The 24042-nt window shown below is 52.5% G+C and overlaps 1 protein-coding gene across 7 annotated transcripts in view; it reads right to left on the bottom strand.

Moving 5' to 3' along the window:
* The window catches only part of TTLL7 (tubulin tyrosine ligase like 7), a 191450-nt gene that overhangs the window by 29493 nt on the left and 137915 nt on the right, over positions 1 to 24042 (bottom strand). For all 7 annotated transcript variants that reach the window (XM_083157857.1, XM_083157854.1, XM_083157856.1 and 4 more), the window contains 2 exons: positions 3988 to 4262; positions 3343 to 3480 (listed from right to left, as the gene is read on the bottom strand). In XM_083157857.1, coding sequence (XP_083013983.1) covers positions 3343 to 3480; positions 3988 to 4262 — 413 coding nt within the window. The remainder of the gene's footprint in view (positions 1 to 3342; positions 3481 to 3987; positions 4263 to 24042) is intronic.

Below are 24042 nucleotides of genomic sequence, written 5' to 3' on the forward strand. Positions count from 1 at the left end.
CCCTGAACATTGAAATGTCCCCCCAAAAGTAGTTGACGCCACCCCGCCATCAACGTGAACCCGAAGCGTGGCGAGCGCAGCGAGCCCGCGAGGGGCGGCGGTACGCGTCCTCCGACCTTTTCATGCCCTACTATCCACTAGGGCGTGGAGTGAGAATAGAATAGTGTGGCGAGCGCAGCGAGCCACCGAGCCCGAAGCGTGGCGAGCGCAGCGAGCCCCGCGAGGGGACGCGGATACCTTCACAGTTATACCTTCACAGTTATACGCGTCCCCTCGCGGGCTTCCCAGGTGTCCATGGCGACGCGGACACCTGGGAAGCCCGCGAAGGGACGCGTTTACCTGTGAAGGTATCCGCGTCCCCTCGCGGGGCTCGCTGCGCTCGCCACACTATTCTATTCTCACTCCACGCCCTAGTGGATAGTAGGGCATAAAAAGGTCGGAGGACGCGTACCGCCGCCCCTCGCGGGCTCGCCACGCTTCGGGTTCACGTTGATGGCGGGGTGGCGTCAACTACTTTTGGGGGGACATTCCACTGCTCTGTGGGTTTTTTTGGGGTTTCTGGCCCATTTACCATTCTTCCCTATGCTGATTTGGGTAAATTGATCCATTTAACATTGTTTCCTATGGGAAATCGAATCGGATCGCATCGCATCGCATCAGATTTCTCTACGGAGAATAGCATGGTGCGCAATTAACTTAGCGGGCGCCCAGATAGGAAACAAGTACCCTCCCAGATAACAGCCGCTCACCATGTAATAATTCCCCAGTGTGTGCAGTGTGTGCGTAGCCCAGGACTTACTCAGCGGCTGTGATAGAATCAGGCTGATCGGGGGCGGAGCTGATGTCACATGACTTCCCCTCATACACCTGGCCACGCCTGTGTATTACCTGACACTCCCAGATAACAGCCGCTCACCATGTAATGATTCCCCAGTGTGTGCAGTGTGTGCGTAGCCCAGGACTTACTCAGCGGCTGTGATAGAATCAGGCTTATCGGGGGCGGAGCTGACATCACATGACTTCCCCTTACACACCTGGCCACACCTGCATATTACCTGACACTCCCAGAAATCGGCCTGTTACCAGTCAAACCACGGGGGATTGTGAAAATTTGCTGATATTTTATGCCATTTGGCGTCAGACTCTTTCTTCAACCCAGATGCATGAGCAGCCATTAAGTAATGGCTTGCGAAAAATCTGCATTTCGTAAAGTATCAGTGTACTCTGCGCTGTATAACGTATCAGTGTACTCTGCGCTGTATAACGTATCAGTGTACTCTGCGCTGTCAGTCTCCGGTGATGTCAGCTGTCCGCCTCCGGCGCCCACGTTACCTGGCGATTTCCATGGGAATGCCCAGCGTTTAAATGGGAAATCCCATGAAACACTGGGCATTCCCGGGTGACATCACTGCGCACAGTTCCGTCTGAGCGGCTGTGTATCTCTGTGCGCACATCCTCTCAGCGCGGTCTGCTGTCCCGGGATGACATCACTGCGCACAGTTCCGTCTGAGCGGCTGTGTATCTCTGTGCGCACATCCTCTCAGCGCGGTCTGCTGTCCCGGGATGACATCACTGCGCACAGTTCCGTCTGAGCGGCTGTGTATCTCTGTGCGCACATCCTCTCAGCGCGGTCTGCTGTCCCGGGATGACATCACTGCGCACAGTTCCGTCTGAGCGGCTGTGTATCTCTGTGCGCACATCCTCTCAGCGCGGTCTGCTGTCCCGGGATGACATCACTACGCACAGTTCCGTCTGAGCGGCTGTGTATCTCTGTGCGCACATCCTCTCAGCGCGGTCTGCTGTCCCGGGATGACATCACTGCGCACAGTTCCGTCTGAGCGGCTGTGTATCTCTGTGCGCACATCCTCTCAGCGCGGACTGCTGTCCCGGGATGACATCACTGCGCACAGTTCCGTCTGAGCGGCTGTGTATCTCTGTGCGCACATCCTCTCAGCGCGGTCTGCTGTCCCGGGATGACATCACTGCGCACAGTTCCATCTGAGCGGCTGTGTATCTCTGTGCGCACATCCTCTCAGCGCGGTCTGCTGTCCCGGGATGACATCACTGCGCACAGTTCCGTCTGAGCGGCTGTGTATCTCTGTGCGCACATCCTCTCAGCGCGGTCTGCTGTCCCGGGATGACATCACTGCGCACAGTTCCGTCTGAGCGGCTGTGTATCTCTGTGCGCACATCCTCTCAGCGTGGTCTGCTGTCCCGGGATGACATCACTACGCACAGTTCCGTCTGAGCGGCTGTGTATCTCTGTGCGCACATCCTCTCAGCGCGGACTGCTGTCCCGGGATGACATCACTGCGCACAGTTCCGTCTGAGCGGCTGTGTATCTCTGTGCGCACATCCTCTCAGCGCGGTCTGCTGTCCCGGGATGACATCACTGCGCACAGTTCCGTCTGAGCGGCTGTGTATCTCTGTGCGCACATCCTCTCAGCGCGGACTGCTGTCCCGGGATGACATCACTGCGCACAGTTCCGTCTGAGCGGCTGTGTATCTCTGTGCGCACATCCTCTCAGCGCGGTCTGCTGTCCCGGGATGACATCACTGCGCACAGTTCCATCTGAGCGGCTGTGTATCTCTGTGCGCACATCCTCTCAGCGCGGTCTGCTGTCCCGGGATGACATCACTGCGCACAGTTCCGTCTGAGCGGCTGTGTATCTCTGTGCGCACATCCTCTCAGCGCGGTCTGCTGTCCCGGGATGACATCACTGTGCACAGTTCCGTCTGAGCGGCTGTGTATCTCTGTGCGCACATCCTCTCAGCGTGGTCTGCTGTCCCGGGATGACATCACTGCGCACAGTTCCGTCTGAGCGGCTGTGTATCTCTGTGCGCACATCCTCTCAGCGTGGTCTGCTGTCCCGGGATGACATCACTGCGCACAGTTCCGTCTGAGCGGCTGTGTATCTCTGTGCGCACATCCTCTCAGCGCGGTCTGCTGTCCCGGGATGACATCACTGCACACAGTTCCGTCTGAGCGGCTGTGTATCTCTGTGCGCACATCCTCTCAGCGCGGTCTGCTGTCCCGGGATGACATCACTGCGCACAGTTCCGTCTGAGCGGCTGTGTATCTCTGTGCGCACATCCTCTCAGCGCGGTCTGCTGTGCCGGGATATGCTGTCATATCACTGGTTGTCGCCAATTTTCTCGCTATTTATGTATTTTTATGCAGGGGGAAGGGTGAAAAAGCATCCCCTCTACACGCAGCCAAAACACCCCCGAGGTGCAGAACCACGCAGCCGTGCACTGCAGGCGCATGCCAATAACAGGCATTATTACTGCAGCACTGCAGAGCGGAGTGCTGCAGTGCGCAGCGCAGAACAGTGGACTTACTTCATCTATAATAGAGTAGGTTTCGTCTTCATCCACTTTCCCTGGGAATCGGATTCTCATGTCTTGGAGGATCAGTAACGTCTGCTGTGTCAGTTCCTCTTCCTGGTCCTTTGTTAGGTGATGTACCGCAGTCTCATTCTAAAGACAAAGATTAACAGTCAGAGCGAGCTGCATAAAGAGGATATCACAGGCGCTGGGAGAAAAGTCAAGTAACGGGGACTGACAGGGTAACAAAGGACATCGCGGCTTTAGAACTTCCTCCGCGCCACACACTCATCACCGCTAGAAGAGATGTTATCTTTGTAGAGTCGCCACCGCAGACGCTGCCTGACCGTGGCTCGCCTACGTGTGACCCAAATGCCAGCGGCACAAAGAGGGCACAACTATGGAAAGCGCTATGAGGATGGGACTGGCATGTACAGAGATAAAGTCATTCTGATTACGGAATTAACCCTTCGCCTGTCTGGGATCATGTTCTTTAGCATCTAAGGGGCCTATTCACAAATGCACATTTGCAAAAACCAAAAATGTGACTGCAGTCCACTGCGCAATGGGGCAGCGACCGCGCTTTTACGGGGCGAGGACTGAGCATTTTATGGGCGCGGTCCGAGAGCACATGATAAACACAAAGCTGACGTCACTCACCGGCCGCGGGTACATACTGCCGCAGGTCCCAGTGTGCGGCACTCTGTGCGACGAAAAGCTGCGGTTCAGCGAGTTGGTCCGGTTTCCTGAGGACGGCCTGGAGGCTTGTGCCGGAACTTTAGATGACAGCGGTCGCTGTTCGCTGTGCGGGGACGGGGCGTTGAGCGCGGTTATGGAACGAGGGCAGCTCACAGAGCGCCTTATCGGCGTGGACGATGATGGGGATGAATAGGAAAATGGCCGCACCTTAACGGGAGGCTTGCAATGGATTCTACCTGCAAATGCAAAGGAAAAGCAGGTTATTGCAGCCGGTCGCAGATGTCATCGACCCCTTGTCATTGGCTGGGCACAGAACCCGGCCCCTTAGATCTTCATGTTAGTTGGGCAGCGCGATGGCGGCACTGAGGGAAATACACGTAGCAGATGGGTGGTTTACTTCACATGGGATGTTGCTATGGGCAACCAAACAGCCACTATCTATGATCTTCTAGAACAGTGGTTCCCAACCTCGGTCCTCAGGACCCCCCAACAGTTCACGTCTTCCAGGTCTCCACGCAGAATCACAGGTGAAGTAATTAGCTCCTGTCAGTGAGTAATTAGTGCACCTGCCGGGTGACCTGGGGAACGTGCACTGTTGGGGGTCCTGAGCACCGAGGTTCAGAACCACTGTTCTAGAAGCTGCTAATTGAATAAGAAATAGATTCTGATTGGTTGCCCATAGCAATGTCCCGTGTGAAATCGAGCTCCCATCTGATTCCGTTCCGGGTCTGGACTGTGGCCGCCTGTTCTCTATTATTTATTAGACAGTCTAAGTAGAAACGGTTTGGTTGCTATGGGCAACATCACATCTACAAAAGAAGTCCCATCTTGGTAAATGTACCCCTGAATGCGGTTTCATCCCTCTGTGCCTTTCACCAAGGCCGTGATAACATCCAGAACAACAATCCTGCACACAGGGACACTCGCTGATCTGTATCCAATCACAACTCTGCCGAGACGTCGGTGAACAGCACAAAACAACAATCCTGCACACAGGGACACTCGCGGATCTGTATCCAATCACAACTCTGCCGAGACGTCGGTGAACAGCACAAAACAACAATCCTGCACACAGGGACACTCGCGGATCTGTATCCAATCACAACTCTGCCGAGACGTCGGTGAACAACACAGAACAACAATCCTGCACACAGGGACACTCGCGGATCTGTATCCAATCACAACTCTGCCGAGACGTCGGTGAACAGCACGGAACAACAAACTTGCACACAGGGACACTCGCTGATCTGTATCCAATCACAACTCTGCCGAGACGTCGGTGAACAGCACAGAACAACAATCCTGCACACAGGGACACTCGCGGATCTGTATCCAATCACAACTCTGCCGAGACGTCGGTGAACAACACAGAACAACAATCCTGCACACAGGGACACTCGTTGATCTGTATCCAATCACAACTCTGCCGAGACGTCGGTGAACAGCACAGAACAACAATCCTGCACACAGGGACACTCGCGGATCTGTATCCAATCACAACTCTGCCGAGACGTCGGTGAACAACACAGAACAACAATCCTGCACACAGGGACACCCGCTAATCTGTATCCAATCACAACTCTGCCGAGACGTCGGTGAACAACACAGAACAACAATCCTGCACACAGGGACACCCGCTGATCTGTATCCAATCACAACTCTGCCGAGACGTCGGTGAACAACACAGAACAACAATCCTGCACACAGGGACACCCGCTAATCTGTATCCAATCACAACTCTGCCGAGACGTCGGTGAACAACACAGAACAACAATCCTGCACACAGGGACACTCGCTGATCTGTATCCAATCACAACTCTGCCGAGACGTCGGTGAACAACACAGAACAACAATCCTGCACACAGGGACACTCGCTGATCTGTATCCAATCACAACTCTGCCGAGACATCGGTGAACAGCACAGAACAACAATCCTGCACACAGGGACACTCGCGGATCTGTATCCAATCACAACTCTGCCGAGACGTCAGTGAACAGCACAGAACAACAATCCTGCACACAGGGACACTCGCTGATCTGTATCCAATCACAACTCTACCGAGACGTCGGTGAACAGCACAGAACAACAATCCTGCGCACAGGGACACTCGCTGATCTGTATCCAATCACAACTCTGCCGAGACGTCGGTGAACAGCACAGAACAACAATCCTGCACACAGGGACACTGGCTGATCTGTATCCAATCACAACTCTGCCGAGACGTCGGTGAACAGCACAGAACAACAATCCTGCACACGGGGACACTCGCTGATCAGTATCCAATCACAACTCTGCCGAGACGTCGGTGAACAGCACAGAACAACAATCCTGCACACAGGGACACTCGCTAATCTGTATCCAATCACAACTTTGCCGAGACATCGGTGAACAGCACAGAACAACAATCCTGCACACAGGGACACTTGCGGATCTGTATCCAATCACAACTCTGCCGAGACGTCGGTGAACAGCACAGAACAACAATCCTGCACACAGGGACACTCGCTGATCTGTATCCAATCACAACTCTGCCGAGACGTCGGTGAACAGCACAGAACAACAATCCTGCGCACAGGGACACTTGCCGATCTGTATCCAATCACAACTCTGCCGAGACGTCGGTGAACAGCACAGAACAACAATCCTGCACACAGGGACACTGGCTGATCTGTATCCAATCACAACTCTGCCGAGACGTCGGTGAACAGCACAGAACAACAATCCTGCACACAGGGACAGTTGCGGATCTGTATCCAATCACAACTCTGCCGAGACGTCGGTGAACGGCACAGAACAACAATCCTGCACACAGGGACACTGGCTGATCAGTATCCAATCACAACTCTGCCGAGACGTCGGTGAACAGCACAGAACAACAATCCTGCACACAGGGACACTCGCTGATCTGTATCCAATCACAACTCTGCCGAGACGTCGGTGAACAGCACAGAACAACAATCCTGCACACAGGGACACTCGCTGATCTGTATCCAATCACAACTCTGCCGAGACGTCGGTGAACAGCACAGAACAACAATCCTGCACACAGGGACACTCGCTGATCTGTATCCAATCACAACTCTGCCGAGACGTCCGTGAACAGCACAGAACAACAATCCTGCACACAGGGACACTCGCTGATCTGTATCCAATAACAACTTTGCCGAGACATCGGTGAACAGCACAGAACAACAATCCTGCACAAAGGGACAGTTGCGGATCTGTATCCAATCACAACTCTGCCGAGACGTCGGTGAACGGCACAGAACAACAATCCTGCACACAGGGACACTCGCGGATCTGTATCCAATCACAACTCTGCCGAGACGTCGGTGAGCAGCACAGAACAATCCTGCGCACAGGGACACTCGCGGATCTGTATCCAATTACAACTCTGCCGAGACGTCGGTGAACAGCACAGAACAACAATCCTGCACACAGGGACACTCGCTGATCTGTATCCAATCACAACTCTGCCGAGACGTCGGTGAACAGCACAAAACAACAATCCTGCACACATGGACACTCGCGGATCTGTATCCAATCACAACTCTGCCGAGACGTCGGTGAACAGCACGGAACAACAAACTTGCACACAGGGACACTCGCTGATCTGTATCCAATCACAACTCTGCCGAGACGTCGGTGAACAGCACAGAACAACAATCCTGCACACAGGGACACTCGCGGATCTGTATCCAATCACAACTCTGCCGAGACGTCGGTGAACAACACAGAACAACAATCCTGCACACAGGGACACTCGTTGATCTGTATCCAATCACAACTCTGCCGAGACGTCGGTGAACAGCACAGAACAACAATCCTGCACACAGGGACACTCGCGGATCTGTATCCAATCACAACTCTGCCGAGACGTCGGTGAACAACACAGAACAACAATCCTGCACACAGGGACACCCGCTAATCTGTATCCAATCACAACTCTGCCGAGACGTCGGTGAACAACACAGAACAACAATCCTGCACACAGGGACACCCGCTGATCTGTATCCAATCACAACTCTGCCGAGACGTCGGTGAACAACACAGAACAACAATCCTGCACACAGGGACACCCGCTGATCTGTATCCAATCACAACTCTACCGAGACGTCGGTGAACGGCACAGAACAACAATCCTGCACACAGGGACACTCGCGGATCTGTATCCAATCACAACTCTGCCGAGACGTCAGTGAACAGCACAGAACAACAATCCTGCACACAGGGACACTCGCTGATCTGTATCCAATCACAACTCTGCCGAGACGTCGGTGAACAGCACAGAACAACAATCCTGCACACAGGGACACTCGCGGATCTGTATCCAATCACAACTCTGCCGAGACGTCGGTGAACAACACAGAACAACAATCCTGCACACAGGGACACTCGTTGATCTGTATCCAATCACAACTCTGCCGAGACGTCGGTGAACAGCACAGAACAACAATCCTGCACACAGGGACACTCGCGGATCTGTATCCAATCACAACTCTGCCGAGACGTCGGTGAACAGCACAGAACAACAATCCTGCACACAGGGACACTCGCTGATCTGTATCCAATCACAACTTTGCCGAGACATCGGTGAACAGCACAGAACAACAATCCTGCACACAGGGACACTTGCGGATCTGTATCCAATCACAACTCTGCCGAGACGTCGGTGAACAACACAGAACAACAATCCTGCACACAGGGACACTCGCGGATCTGTATCCAATCACAACTCTGCCGAGACGTCGGTGAACAACACAGAACAACAATCCTGCACACAGGGACACTCGTTGATCTGTATCCAATCACAACTCTGCCGAGACGTCGGTGAACAGCACAGAACAACAATCCTGCACACAGGGACACTCGCGGATCTGTATCCAATCACAACTCTGCCGAGACGTCGGTGAACAACACAGAACAACAATCCTGCACACAGGGACACCCGCTAATCTGTATCCAATCACAACTCTGCCGAGACGTCGGTGAACAACACAGAACAACAATCCTGCACACAGGGACACCCGCTGATCTGTATCCAATCACAACTCTGCCGAGACGTCGGTGAACAACACAGAACAACAATCCTGCACACAGGGACACCCGCTGATCTGTATCCAATCACAACTCTGCCGAGACATCGGTGAACAGCACAGAACAACAATCCTGCACACAGGGACACTCGCGGATCTGTATCCAATCACAACTCTGCCGAGACGTCAGTGAACAGCACAGAACAACAATCCTGCACACAGGGACACTCGCTGATCTGTATCCAATCACAACTCTACCGAGACGTCGGTGAACAGCACAGAACAACAATCCTGCGCACAGGGACACTCGCTGATCTGTATCCAATCACAACTCTGCCGAGACGTCGGTGAACAGCACAGAACAACAATCCTGCACACAGGGACACTGGCTGATCTGTATCCAATCACAACTCTGCCAAGACGTCGGTGAACAGCACAGAACAACAATCCTGCACACGGGGACACTCGCTGATCAGTATCCAATCACAACTCTGCCGAGACGTCGGTGAACAGCACAGAACAACAATCCTGCACACAGGGACACTCGCTGATCTGTATCCAATCACAACTTTGCCGAGACATCGGTGAACAGCACAGAACAACAATCCTGCACACAGGGACACTTGCGGATCTGTATCCAATCACAACTCTGCCGAGACGTCGGTGAACAGCACAGAACAACAATCCTGCACACAGGGACACTCGCTGATCTGTATCCAATCACAACTCTACCGAGACGTCGGTGAACAGCACAGAACAACAATCCTGCGCACAGGGACACTCGCTGATCTGTATCCAATCACAACTCTGCCGAGACGTCGGTGAACAGCACAGAACAACAATCCTGCACACGGGGACACTCGCTGATCAGTATCCAATCACAACTCTGCCGAGACGTCGGTGAACAGCACAGAACAACAATCCTGCACACAGGGACACTCGCTGATCTGTATCCAATCACAACTTTGCCGAGACATCGGTGAACAGCACAGAACAACAATCCTGCACACAGGGACACTTGCGGATCTGTATCCAATCACAACTCTGCCGAGACGTCAATGAACAGCACAGAACAACAATCCTGCACACAGGGACACTCGCTGATCTGTATCCAATCACAACTTTGCCGAGACATCGGTGAACAGCACAGAACAACAATCCTGCACACAGGGACAGTTGCGGATCTGTATCCAATCACAACTCTGCCGAGACGTCGGTGAACGGCACAGAACAACAATCCTGCACACAGGGACACTGGCTGATCAGTATCCAATCACAACTCTGCCGAGACGTCGGTGAACAGCACAGAACAACAATCCTGCACACAGGGACACTCGCGGATCTGTATCCAATCACAACTCTGCCGAGACGTCGGTGAACAGCACAGAACAACAATCCTGCACACAGGGACACTCGCGGATCTGTATCCAATCACAACTCTGCCGAGACGTCGGTGAACAGCACAGAACAACAATCCTGCACACAGGGACACTCGCGGATCTGTATCCAATCACAACTCTGCCGAGACGTTGGTGAACAGCACAGAACAACAATCCTGCACACAGGGACACTGGCTGATCTGTTGCCGAGACGTCGGTGAACAGCACAGAACAACAATCCTGCACACAGGGACACTCGCTGATCTGTATCCAATAACAACTTTGCCGAGACATCGGTGAACAGCACAGAACAACAATCCTGCACACAGGGACAGTTGCGGATCTGTATCCAATCACAACTCTGCCGAGACGTCGGTGAACGGCACAGAACAACAATCCTGCACACAGGGACACTGGCTGATCAGTATCCAATCACAACTCTGCCGAGACGTCGGTGAACAGCACAGAACAACAATCCTGCACACAGGGACACTCGCGGATCTGTATCCAATCACAACTCTGCCGAGACGTCGGTGAACAGCACAGAACAACAATCCTGCACACAGGGACACTCGCTGATCTGTATCCAATCACAACTCTGCCGAGACGTCGGTGAACAGCACAGAACAACAATCCTGCACACAGGGACACTCGCTGATCTGTATCCAATTACAACTCTGCCGAGACGTCGGTGAACAGCACAGAAACAACAATCCTGCACACAGGGACACTCGCTGATCTGTATCCAATCACAACTCTGCCGAGACGTCGGTGAACGGCACAGAACAACAATCCTGCACACAGGGACACTCGCGGATCTGTATCCAATCACAACTCTGCCGAGACGTCGGTGAGCAGCACAGAACAACAATCCTGCGCACAGGGACACTCGCGGATCTGTATCCAATTACAACTCTGCCGAGACGTCGGTGAACAGCACAGAACAACAATCCTGCACACAGGGACACTCGCTGATCTGTATCCAATCACAACTCTGCCGAGACGTCGGTGAACAGCACAAAACAACAATCCTGCACACATGGACACTCGCGGATCTGTATCCAATCACAACTCTGCCGAGACGTCGGTGAACAGCACGGAACAACAAACTTGCACACAGGGACACTCGCTGATCTGTATCCAATCACAACTCTGCCGAGACGTCGGTGAACAGCACAGAACAACAATCCTGCACACAGGGACACTCGCTGATCTGTATCCAATCACAACTCTGCCGAGACGTCGGTGAACAGCACAAAACAACAATCCTGCACACATGGACACTCGCGGATCTGTATCCAATCACAACTCTGCCGAGACGTCGGTGAACAGCACGGAACAACAAACTTGCACACAGGGACACTCGCTGATCTGTATCCAATCACAACTCTGCCGAGACGTCGGTGAACAGCACAGAACAACAATCCTGCACACAGGGACACTCGCGGATCTGTATCCAATCACAACTCTGCCGAGACGTCGGTGAACAGCACAGAACAACAATCCTGCACACAGGGACACTCGCTGATCTGTATCCAATCACAACTTTGCCGAGACATCGGTGAACAGCACAGAACAACAATCCTGCACACAGGGACACTTGCGGATCTGTATCCAATCACAACTCTGCCGAGACGTCGGTGAACAGCACAGAACAACAATCCTGCACACAGGGACACTCGCTGATCTGTATCCAATCACAACTTTGCCGAGACATCGGTGAACAGCACAGAACAACAATCCTGCACACAGGGACAGTTGCGGATCTGTATCCAATCACAACTCTGCCGAGACGTCGGTGAACGGCACAGAACAACAATCCTGCACACAGGGACACTGGCTGATCAGTATCCAATCACAACTCTGCCGAGACGTCGGTGAACAGCACAGAACAACAATCCTGCACACAGGGACACTCGCGGATCTGTATCCAATCACAACTCTGCCGAGACGTCGGTGAACAGCACAGAAACAACAATCCTGCACACAGGGACACTCGCGGATCTGTATCCAATCACAACTCTGCCGAGACGTCGGTGAACAGCACAGAACAACAATCCTGCACACAGGGACACTCGCGGATCTGTATCCAATCACAACTCTGCCGAGACGTTGGTGAACAGCACAGAACAACAATCCTGCACACAGGGACACTGGCTGATCTGTATCCAATCACAACTCTGCCGAGACGTCGGTGAACAGCACAGAACAACAATCCTGCACACAGGGGACACTCGCTGATCTGTATCCAATAACAACTTTGCCGAGACATCGGTGAACAGCACAGAACAACAATCCTGCACACAGGGACAGTTGCGGATCTGTATCCAATCACAACTCTGCCGAGACGTCGGTGAACGGCACAGAACAACAATCCTGCACACAGGGACACTGGCTGATCAGTATCCAATCACAACTCTGCCGAGACGTCGGTGAACAGCACAGAACAACAATCCTGCACACAGGGGACACTCGCGGATCTGTATCCAATCACAACTCTGCCGAGACGTCGGTGAACAGCACAGAACAACAATCCTGCACACAGGGACACTCGCTGATCTGTATCCAATCACAACTCTGCCGAGACGTCGGTGAACAGCACAGAACAACAATCCTGCACACAGGGACACTCGCTGATCTGTATCCAATCACAACTCTGCCGAGACGTCGGTGAACAGCACAGAACAACAATCCTGCACACAGGGACACTCGCTGATCTGTATCCAATCACAACTCTGCCGAGACGTCGGTGAACGGCACAGAACAACAATCCTGCACACAGGGACACTCGCGGATCTGTATCCAATCACAACTCTGCCGAGACGTCGGTGAGCAGCACAGAACAACAATCCTGCGCACAGGGACACTCGCGGATCTGTATCCAATTACAACTCTGCCGAGACGTCGGTGAACAGCACAGAACAACAATCCTGCACACAGGGACACTCGCTGATCTGTATCCAATCACAACTCTGCCGAGACGTCGGTGAACAGCACAAAACAACAATCCTGCACACATGGACACTCGCGGATCTGTATCCAATCACAACTCTGCCGAGACGTCGGTGAAACAGCACGGAACAACAAAACTTGCACACAGGGACACTCGCTGATCTGTATCCAATCACAACTCTGCCGAGACGTCGGTGAACAGCACAGAACAACAATCCTGCACACAGGGGACACTCGCTGATCTGTATCCAATCACAACTCTGCCGAGACGTCGGTGAACAGCACAAAAACAACAATCCTGCACACATGGACCACTCGCGGATCTGTATCCAATCACAACTCTGCCGAGACGTCGGTGAACAGCACGGAACAACAAACTTGCACACAGGGACACTCGCTGATCTGTATCCAATCACAACTCTGCCGAGACGTCGGTGAACAGCACAGAACAACAATCCTGCACACAGGGACACTCGCGGATCTGTATCCAATCACAACTCTGCCGAGACGTCGGTGAACAACACAGAACAACAATCCTGCACACAGGGGACACTCGTTGATCTGTATCCAATCACAACTCTGCCGAGACGTCGGTGAACAGCACAGAACAACAATCCTGCACACAGGGACACTCGCGGATCTGTATCCAATCACAACTCTGCCGAGACGTCGGTGAACAACACAGAACAACAATCCTGCACACAGGGACACCCGCTAATCTGTATCCAATCACAACTCTGCCGAGACGTCGGTGAACAACACAGAACAACAATCCTGCACACAGGGACACCCGCTGATCTGTATCCAATCACAACTCTGCCGAGACGTCGGTGAACAACACAGAACAACAATCCTGCACACAGGGACACCCGCTAATCTGTATCCAATCACAACTCTGCCGAGACGTCGGTGAACAACACAGAACAACAATCCTGCACACAGGGACACCCGCTGATCTGTATCCAATCACAACTCTGCCGAGACGTCGGTGAACAACACAGAACAACAATCCTGCACACAGGACACCCGCTGATCTGTATCCAATCACAACTCTGCCGAGACATCGGTGAACAGCACAGAACAACAATCCTGCACACAGGGACACTCGCGGATCTGTATCCAATCACAACTCTGCCGAGACGTCAGTGAACAGCACAGAACAACAATCCTGCACACAGGGACACTCGCTGATCTGTATCCAATCACAACTCTACCGAGACGTCGGTGAACAGCACAGAACAACAATCCTGCGCACAGGGACACTCGCTGATCTGTATCCAATCACAACTCTGCCGAGACGTCGGTGAACAGCACAGAACAACAATCCTGCACACAGGGACACTGGCTGATCTGTATCCAATCACAACTCTGCCAAGACGTCGGTGAACAGCACAGAACAACAATCCTGCACACGGGGACACTCGCTGATCAGTATCCAATCACAACTCTGCCGAGACGTCGGTGAACAGCACAGAACAACAATCCTGCACACAGGGACACTCGCTGATCTGTATCCAATCACAACTTTGCCGAGACATCGGTGAACAGCACAGAACAACAATCCTGCACACAGGGACACTTGCGGATCTGTATCCAATCACAACTCTGCCGAGACGTCGGTGAACAGCACAGAACAACAATCCTGCACACAGGGACACTCGCTGATCTGTATCCAATCACAACTCTACCGAGACGTCGGTGAACAGCACAGAACAACAATCCTGCGCACAGGGACACTCGCTGATCTGTATCCAATCACAACTCTGCCGAGACGTCGGTGAACAGCACAGAACAACAATCCTGCACACAGGGACACTGGCTGATCTGTATCCAATCACAACTCTGCCGAGACGTCGGTGAACAGCACAGAACAACAATCCTGCACACGGGGACACTCGCTGATCAGTATCCAATCACAACTCTGCCGAGACGTCGGTGAACAGCACAGAACAACAATCCTGCACACAGGGACACTCGCTGATCTGTATCCAATCACAACTTTGCCGAGACATCGGTGAACAGCACAGAACAACAATCCTGCACACAGGGACACTTGCGGATCTGTATCCAATCACAACTCTGCCGAGACGTCGGTGAACAGCACAGAACAACAATCCTGCACACAGGGACACTCGCTGATCTGTATCCAATCACAACTTTGCCGAGACATCGGTGAACAGCACAGAACAACAATCCTGCACACAAGGACAGTTGCGGATCTGTATCCAATCACAACTCTGCCGAGACGTCGGTGAACGGCACAGAACAACAATCCTGCACACAGGGACACTGGCTGATCAGTATCCAATCACAAACTCTGCCGAGACGTCGGTGAACAGCACAGAACAACAATCCTGCACACAGGGGACACTCGCGGATCTGTATCCAATCACAACTCTGCCGAGACGTCGGTGAACAGCACAGAACAACAATCCTGCACACAGGGACACTCGCGGATCTGTATCCAATCACAACTCTGCCGAGACGTCGGTGAACAGCACAGAACAACAATCCTGCACACAGGGACACTCGCGGATCTGTATCCAATCACAACTCTGCCGAGACGTCGGTGAACAGCACAGAACAACAATCCTGCACACAGGGACACTGGCTGATCTGTATCCAATCACAAACTCTGCCGAGGACGTCGGTGAACAGCACAGAAACAACAATCCTGCACACAGGGACACTTGCTGATCTGTATCCAATAAACAACTTTGCCGAGACATCGGTGAACAGCACAGAACAACAATCCTGCACACAGGGACAGTTGCGGATCTGTATCCAATCACAACTCTGCCGAGACGTCGGTGAACGGCACAGAACAACAATCCTGCACACAGGGACACTGGCTGATCAGTATCCAATCACAACTCTGCCGAGACGTCGGTGAACAGCACAGAACAACAATCCTGCACACAGGGACACTCGCGGATCTGTATCCAATCACAACTCTGCCGAGACGTCGGTGAACAGCACGGAACAACAAACTTGCACACAGGGACACTCGCTGATCTGTATCCAATCACAACTCTGCCGAGACGTCGGTGAACAGCACAGAACAACAATCCTGCACACAGGGACACTCGCTGATCTGTATCCAATCACAACTCTGCCGAGACGTCGGTGAACAGCACAGAACAACAATCCTGCACACAGGGACACTCGCTGATGTGTATCCAATCACAACTCTGCCGAGACGTCGGTGAACGGCACAGAACAACAATCCTGCACACAGGGACACTCGCGGATCTGTATCCAATCACAACTCTGCCGAGACGTCGGTGAGCAGCACAGAACAACAATCCTGCGCACAGGGACACTCGCGGATCTGTATCCAATTACAACTCTGCCGAGACGTCGGTGAACAGCACAGAACAACAATCCTGCACACAGGGACACTCGCTGATCTGTATCCAATCACAACTCTGCCGAGACGTCGGTGAACAGCACAAAACAACAATCCTGCACACATGGACACTCGCGGATCTGTATCCAATCACAACTCTGCCGAGACGTCGGTGAACAGCACGGAACAACAAACTTGCACACAGGGACACTCGCTGATCTGTATCCAATCACAACTCTGCCGAGACGTCGGTGAACAGCACAGAACAACAATCCTGCACACAGGGACACTCGCTGATCTGTATCCAATCACAACTCTGCCGAGACGTCGGTGAACAGCACAAAACAACAATCCTGCACACATGGACACTCGCGGATCTGTATCCAATCACAACTCTGCCGAGACGTCGGTGAACAGCACGGAACAACAAACTTGCACACAGGGACACTCGCTGATCTGTATCCAATCACAACTCTGCCGAGACGTCGGTGAACAGCACAGAACAACAATCCTGCACACAGGGACACTCGCGGATCTGTATCCAATCACAACTCTGCCGAGACGTCGGTGAACAACACAGAACAACAATCCTGCACACAGGGACACTCGTTGATCTGTATCCAATCACAACTCTGCCGAGACGTCGGTGAACAGCACAGAACAACAATCCTGCACACAGGGACACTCGCGGATCTGTATCCAATCACAACTCTGCCGAGACGTCGGTGAACAACACAGAACAACAATCCTGCACACAGGAACACCCGCTAATCTGTATCCAATCACAACTCTGCCGAGACGTCGGTGAACAACACAGAACAACAATCCTGCACACAGGGACACCCGCTGATCTGTATCCAATCACAACTCTGCCGAGACGTCGGTGAACAACACAGAACAACAATCCTGCACACAGGGACACCCGCTAATCTGTATCCAATCACAACTCTGCCGAGACGTCGGTGAACAACACAGAACAACAATCCTGCACACAGGGACACTCGCTGATCTGTATCCAATCACAACTCTGCCGAGACGTCGGTGAACAACACAGAACAACAATCCTGCACACAGGGACACTCGCTGATCTGTATCCAATCACAACTCTGCCGAGACATCGGTGAACAGCACAGAACAACAATCCTGCACACAGGGACACTCGCGGATCTGTATCCAATCACAACTCTGCCGAGACGTCAATGAACAGCACAGAACAACAATCCTGCACACAGGGACACTCGCTGATCTGTATCCAATCACAACTCTACCGAGACGTCGGTGAACAGCACAGAACAACAATCCTGCGCACAGGGACACTCGCTGATCTGTATCCAATCACAACTCTGCCGAGACGTCGGTGAACAGCACAGAACAACAATCCTGCACACAGGGACACTGGCTGATCTGTATCCAATCACAACTCTGCCAAGACATCGGTGAACAGCACAGAACAACAATCCTGCACACAGGGACACTCGCTGATCTGTATCCAATCACAACTTTGCCGAGACATCGGTGAACAGCACAGAACAACAATCCTGCACACAGGGACACTTGCGGATCTGTATCCAATCACAACTCTGCCGAGACGTCGGTGAACAGCACAGAACAACAATCCTGCACACAGGGACACTCGCTGATCTGTATCCAATCACAACTTTGCCGAGACATCGGTGAACAGCACAGAACAACAATCCTGCACACAGGGACACTCGCGGATCTGTATCCAATCACAACTCTGCCGAGACGTCGGTGAACAGCACAGAACAACAATCCTGCACACAGGGACACTGGCTGATCAGTATCCAATCACAACTCTGCCGAGACGTCGGTGAACAGCACAGAACAACAATCCTGCACACAGGGACACTCGCGGATCTGTATCCAATCACAACTCTGCCGAGACGTCGGTGAACAGCACAGAACAACAATCCTGCACACAGGGACACTCGCGGATCTGTATCCAATCACAACTCTGCCGAGACGTCGGTGAACAGCACAGAACAACAATCCTGCACACAGGGACACTCGCGGATCTGTATCCAATCACAACTCTGCCGAGACGTCGGTGAACAGCACAGAACAACAATCCTGCACACAGGGACACTGGCTGATCTGTATCCAATCACAACTCTGCCGAGACGTCGGTGAACAGCACAGAACAACAATCCTGCACACAGGGACACTTGCTGATCTGTGTCCAATAACAACTTTGCCGAGACATCGGTGAACAGCACAGAACAACAATCCTGCACACAGGGACAGTTGCGGATCTGTATCCAATCACAACTCTGCCGAGACGTCGGTGAACGGCACAGAACAACAATCCTGCACACAGGGACACTGGCTGATCAGTATCCAATCACAACTCTGCCGAGACGTCGGTGAACAGCACAGAACAACAATCCTGCACACAGGGACACTCGCGGATCTGTATCCAATCACAACTCTGCCGAGACGTCGGTGAACAGCACAGAACAACAATCCTGCACACAGGGACACTCGCTGATCTGTATCCAATCACAACTCTGCCGAGACGTCGGTGAACAGCACAGAACAACAATCCTGCACACAGGGACACTCGCTGATCTGTATCCAATCACAACTCTGCCGAGACGTCGGTGAACAGCACAGAACAACAATCCTGCACACAGGGACACTCGCTGATGTGTATCCAATCACAACTCTGCCGAGACGTCGGTGAACGGCACAGAACAACAATCCTGCACACAGGGACACTCGCGGATCTGTATCCAATCACAACTCTGCCGAGACGTCGGTGAGCAGCACAGAACAACAATCCTGCGCACAGGGACACTCGCGGATCTGTATCCAATTACAACTCTGCCGAGACGTCGGTGAACAGCACAGAACAACAATCCTGCACACAGGGACACTCGCTGATCTGTATCCAATCACAACTCTGCCGAGACGTCGGTGAACAGCACAAAACAACAATCCTGCACACATGGACACTCGCGGATCTGTATCCAATCACAACTCTGCCGAGACGTCGGTGAACAGCACGGAACAACAAACTTGCACACAGGGACACTCGCTGATCTGTATCCAATCACAACTCTGCCGAGACGTCGGTGAACAGCACAGAACAACAATCCTGCACACAGGGACACTCGCTGATCTGTATCCAATCACAACTCTGCCGAGACGTCGGTGAACAGCACAAAACAACAATCCTGCACACATGGACACTCGCGGATCTGTATCCAATCACAACTCTGCCGAGACGTCGGTGAACAGCACGGAACAACAAACTTGCACACAGGGACACTCGCTGATCTGTATCCAATCACAACTCTGCCGAGACGTCGGTGAACAGCACAGAACAACAATCCTGCACACAGGGACACTCGCGGATCTGTATCCAATCACAACTCTGCCGAGACGTCGGTGAACAACACAGAACAACAATCCTGCACACAGGGACACTCGTTGATCTGTATCCAATCACAACTCTGCCGAGACGTCGGTGAACAGCACAGAACAACAATCCTGCACACAGGGACACTCGCGGATCTGTATCCAATCACAACTCTGCCGAGACGTCGGTGAACAACACAGAACAACAATCCTGCACACAGGGACACCCGCTAATCTGTATCCAATCACAACTCTGCCGAGACGTCGGTGAACAACACAGAACAACAATCCTGCACACAGGGACACCCGCTGATCTGTATCCAATCACAACTCTGCCGAGACGTCGGTGAACAACACAGAACAACAATCCTGCACACAGGGACACCCGCTAATCTGTATCCAATCACAACTCTGCCGAGACGTCGGTGAACAACACAGAACAACAATCCTGCACACAGGGACACTCGCTGATCTGTATCCAATCACAACTCTGCCGAGACGTCGGTGAACAACACAGAACAACAATCCTGCACACAGGGACACTCGCTGATCTGTATCCAATCACAACTCTGCCGAGACATCGGTGAACAGCACAGAACAACAATCCTGCACACAGGGACACTCGCGGATCTGTATCCAATCACAACTCTGCCGAGACGTCAGTGAACAGCACAGAACAACAATCCTGCACACAGGGACACTCGCTGATCTGTATCCAATCACAACTCTACCGAGACGTCGGTGAACAGCACAGAACAACAATCCTGCGCACAGGGACACTCGCTGATCTGTATCCAATCACAACTCTGCCGAGACGTCGGTGAACAGCACAGAACAACAATCCTGCACACAGGGACACTGGCTGATCTGTATCCAATCACAACTCTGCCAAGACATCGGTGAACAGCACAGAACAACAATCCTGCACACGGGGACACTCGCTGATCTGTATCCAATCACAACTCTGCCGAGACGTCGGTGAACAACACAGAACAACAATCCTGCACACAGGGACACTCGCTGATCTGTATCCAATCACAACTCTGCCGAGACATCGGTGAACAGCACAGAACAACAATCCTGCACACAGGGACACTCGCGGATCTGTATCCAATCACAACTCTGCCGAGACGTCAGTGAACAGCACAGAACAACAATCCTGCACACAGGGACACTCGCTGATCTGTATCCAATCACAACTCTACCGAGACGTCGGTGAACAGCACAGAACAACAATCCTGCGCACAGGGACACTCGCTGATCTGTATCCAATCACAACTCTGCCGAGACGTCGGTGAACAGCACAGAACAACAATCCTGCACACAGGGACACTGGCTGATCTGTATCCAATCACAACTCTGCCAAGACATCGGTGAACAGCACAGAACAACAATCCTGCACACGGGGACACTCGCTGATCAGTATCCAATCACAACTCTGCCGAGACGTCGGTGAACAGCACAGAACAACAATCCTGCACACAGGGACACTCTCTGATCTGTATCCAATCACAACTTTGCCGAGACATCGGTGAACAGCACAGAACAACAATCCTGCACACAGGGACACTTGCGGATCTGTATCCAATCACAACTCTGCCGAGACGTCGGTGAACAGCACAGAACAACAATCCTGCACACAGGGACACTCGCTGATCTGTATCCAATCACAACTCTGCCGAGACGTCGGTGAACAGCACAGAACAACAATCCTGCGCACAGGGACACTCGCTGATCTGTATCCAATCACAACTCTGCCGAGACGTCAGTGAACAGCACAGAACAACAATCCTGCACACAGGGACACTGGCTGATCTGTATCCAATCACAACTCTGCCGAGACGTCGGTGAACAGCACAGAACAACAATCCTGCACACAGGGACACTCGCTGATCTGTATCCAATAACAACTTTGCCGAGACATCGGTGAACAGCACAAAACAACAATCCTGCACACAGGGACAGTTGCGGATCTGTATCCAATCACAACTCTGCCGAGACGTCGGTGAACGGCACAGAACAACAATCCTGCACACAGGGACACTGGCTGATCAGTATCCAATCACAACTCTGCCGAGACGTCGGTGAACAGCACAGAACAACAATCCTGCACACAGGGACACTCGCGGATCTGTATCCAATCACAACTCTGCCGAGACGTTGGTGAACAGCACAGAACAACAATCCTGCACACAGGGACACTCGCGGATCTGTATCCAATCACAACTCTGCCGAGACGTCGGTGAACAGCACAGAACAACAATCCTGCACACAGGGACACTCGCGGATCTGTATCCAATCACAACTCTGAGGAGACGTCAGTGAACAGCACAGAACAACAATCCTGCACACAGGGACACTCGCTGATCTGTATCCAATCACAACTCTGCCGAGACGTCGGTGAACAGCACAGAACAACAATCCTGCGCACAGGGACACTCGCTGATCTGTATCCAATCACAACTCTGCCGAGACGTCGGTGAACAGCACAGAACAACAATCCTGCACACAGGGACACTGGCTGATCTGTATCCAATCACAACTCTGCCGAGACGTCGGTGAACAGCACAGAACAACAATCCTGCACACGGGGACACTCGCTGATCAGTATCCAATCACAACTCTGCCGAGACGTCGGTGAACAGCACAGAACAACAATCCTGCACACGGGGACACTCGCTGATGAGTATCCAATCACAACTCTGCCGAGACGTCGGTGAACAGCACAGAACAACAATCCTGCGCACAGGGACACTCGCTGATCTGTATCCAATCACAACTCTGCCGAGACGTCGGTGAACAGCACAGAACAACAATCCTGCACACAGGGACACTGGCTGATCTGTATCCAATCACAACTCTGCCGAGACGTCGGTGAACAGCACAGAACAACAATCCTGCACACAGGGACACTCGCTGATCTGTATCCAATCACAACTTTGCCGAGACATCGGTGAACAGCACAGAACAACAATCCTGCACACAGGGACAGTTGCGGATCTGTATCCAATCACAACTCTGCCGAGACGTCGGTGAACGGCACAGAACAACAATCCTGCACACAGGGACACTGGCTGATCAGTATCCAATCACAACTCTGCCGAGACGTCGGTGAACAGCACAGAACAACAATCCTGCACACAGGGACACTCGCGGATCTGTATCCAATCACAACTCTGCCGAGACGTCGGTGAACAGCACAGAACAACAATCCTGCACACAGGGACACTCGCGGATCTGTATCCAATCACAACTCTGCCGAGACGTCGGTGAACAGCACAGAACAACAATCCTGCACACAGGGACACTCGCGGATCTGTATCCAATCACAACTCTGCCGAGACGTCGGTGAACAGCACAGAACAACAATCCTGCACACAGGGACACTCGCGGATCTGTATCCAATCACAACTCTGCCGAGACGTCGGTGAACAGCACAGAACAACAATCCTGCACACAGGGACACTCGCGGATCTGTATCCAATCACAACTCTGCCGAAACGTCGGTGAACAGCACAGAACAACAATCCTGCACACAGGGACACTGGCTGATCTGTATCCAATCACAACTCTGCCGAGACGTCGGTGAACAGCACAGAACAACAATCCTGCACACGGGGACACTCGCTGATCAGTATCCAATCACAACTCTGCCGAGACGTCGGTGAACAGCACAGAACAACAATCCTGCACACGGGGACACTCGCTGATGAGTATCCAATCACAACTCTGCCGAGACGTCGGTGAACAGCACAGAACAACAATCCTGCGCACAGGGACACTCGCTGATCTGTATCCAATCACAACTCTGCCGAGACGTCGGTGAACAGCACAGAACAACAATCCTGCACACAGGGACACTGGCTGATCTGTATCCAATCACAACTCTGCCGAGACGTCGGTGAACAGCACAGAACA

The sequence above is a fragment of the Crinia signifera genome, chromosome 8 (assembly GCF_055691185.1).
Source record: "Crinia signifera chromosome 8, ASM5569118v1, whole genome shotgun sequence".
Taxonomy (NCBI): domain Eukaryota; kingdom Metazoa; phylum Chordata; class Amphibia; order Anura; family Myobatrachidae; genus Crinia; species Crinia signifera.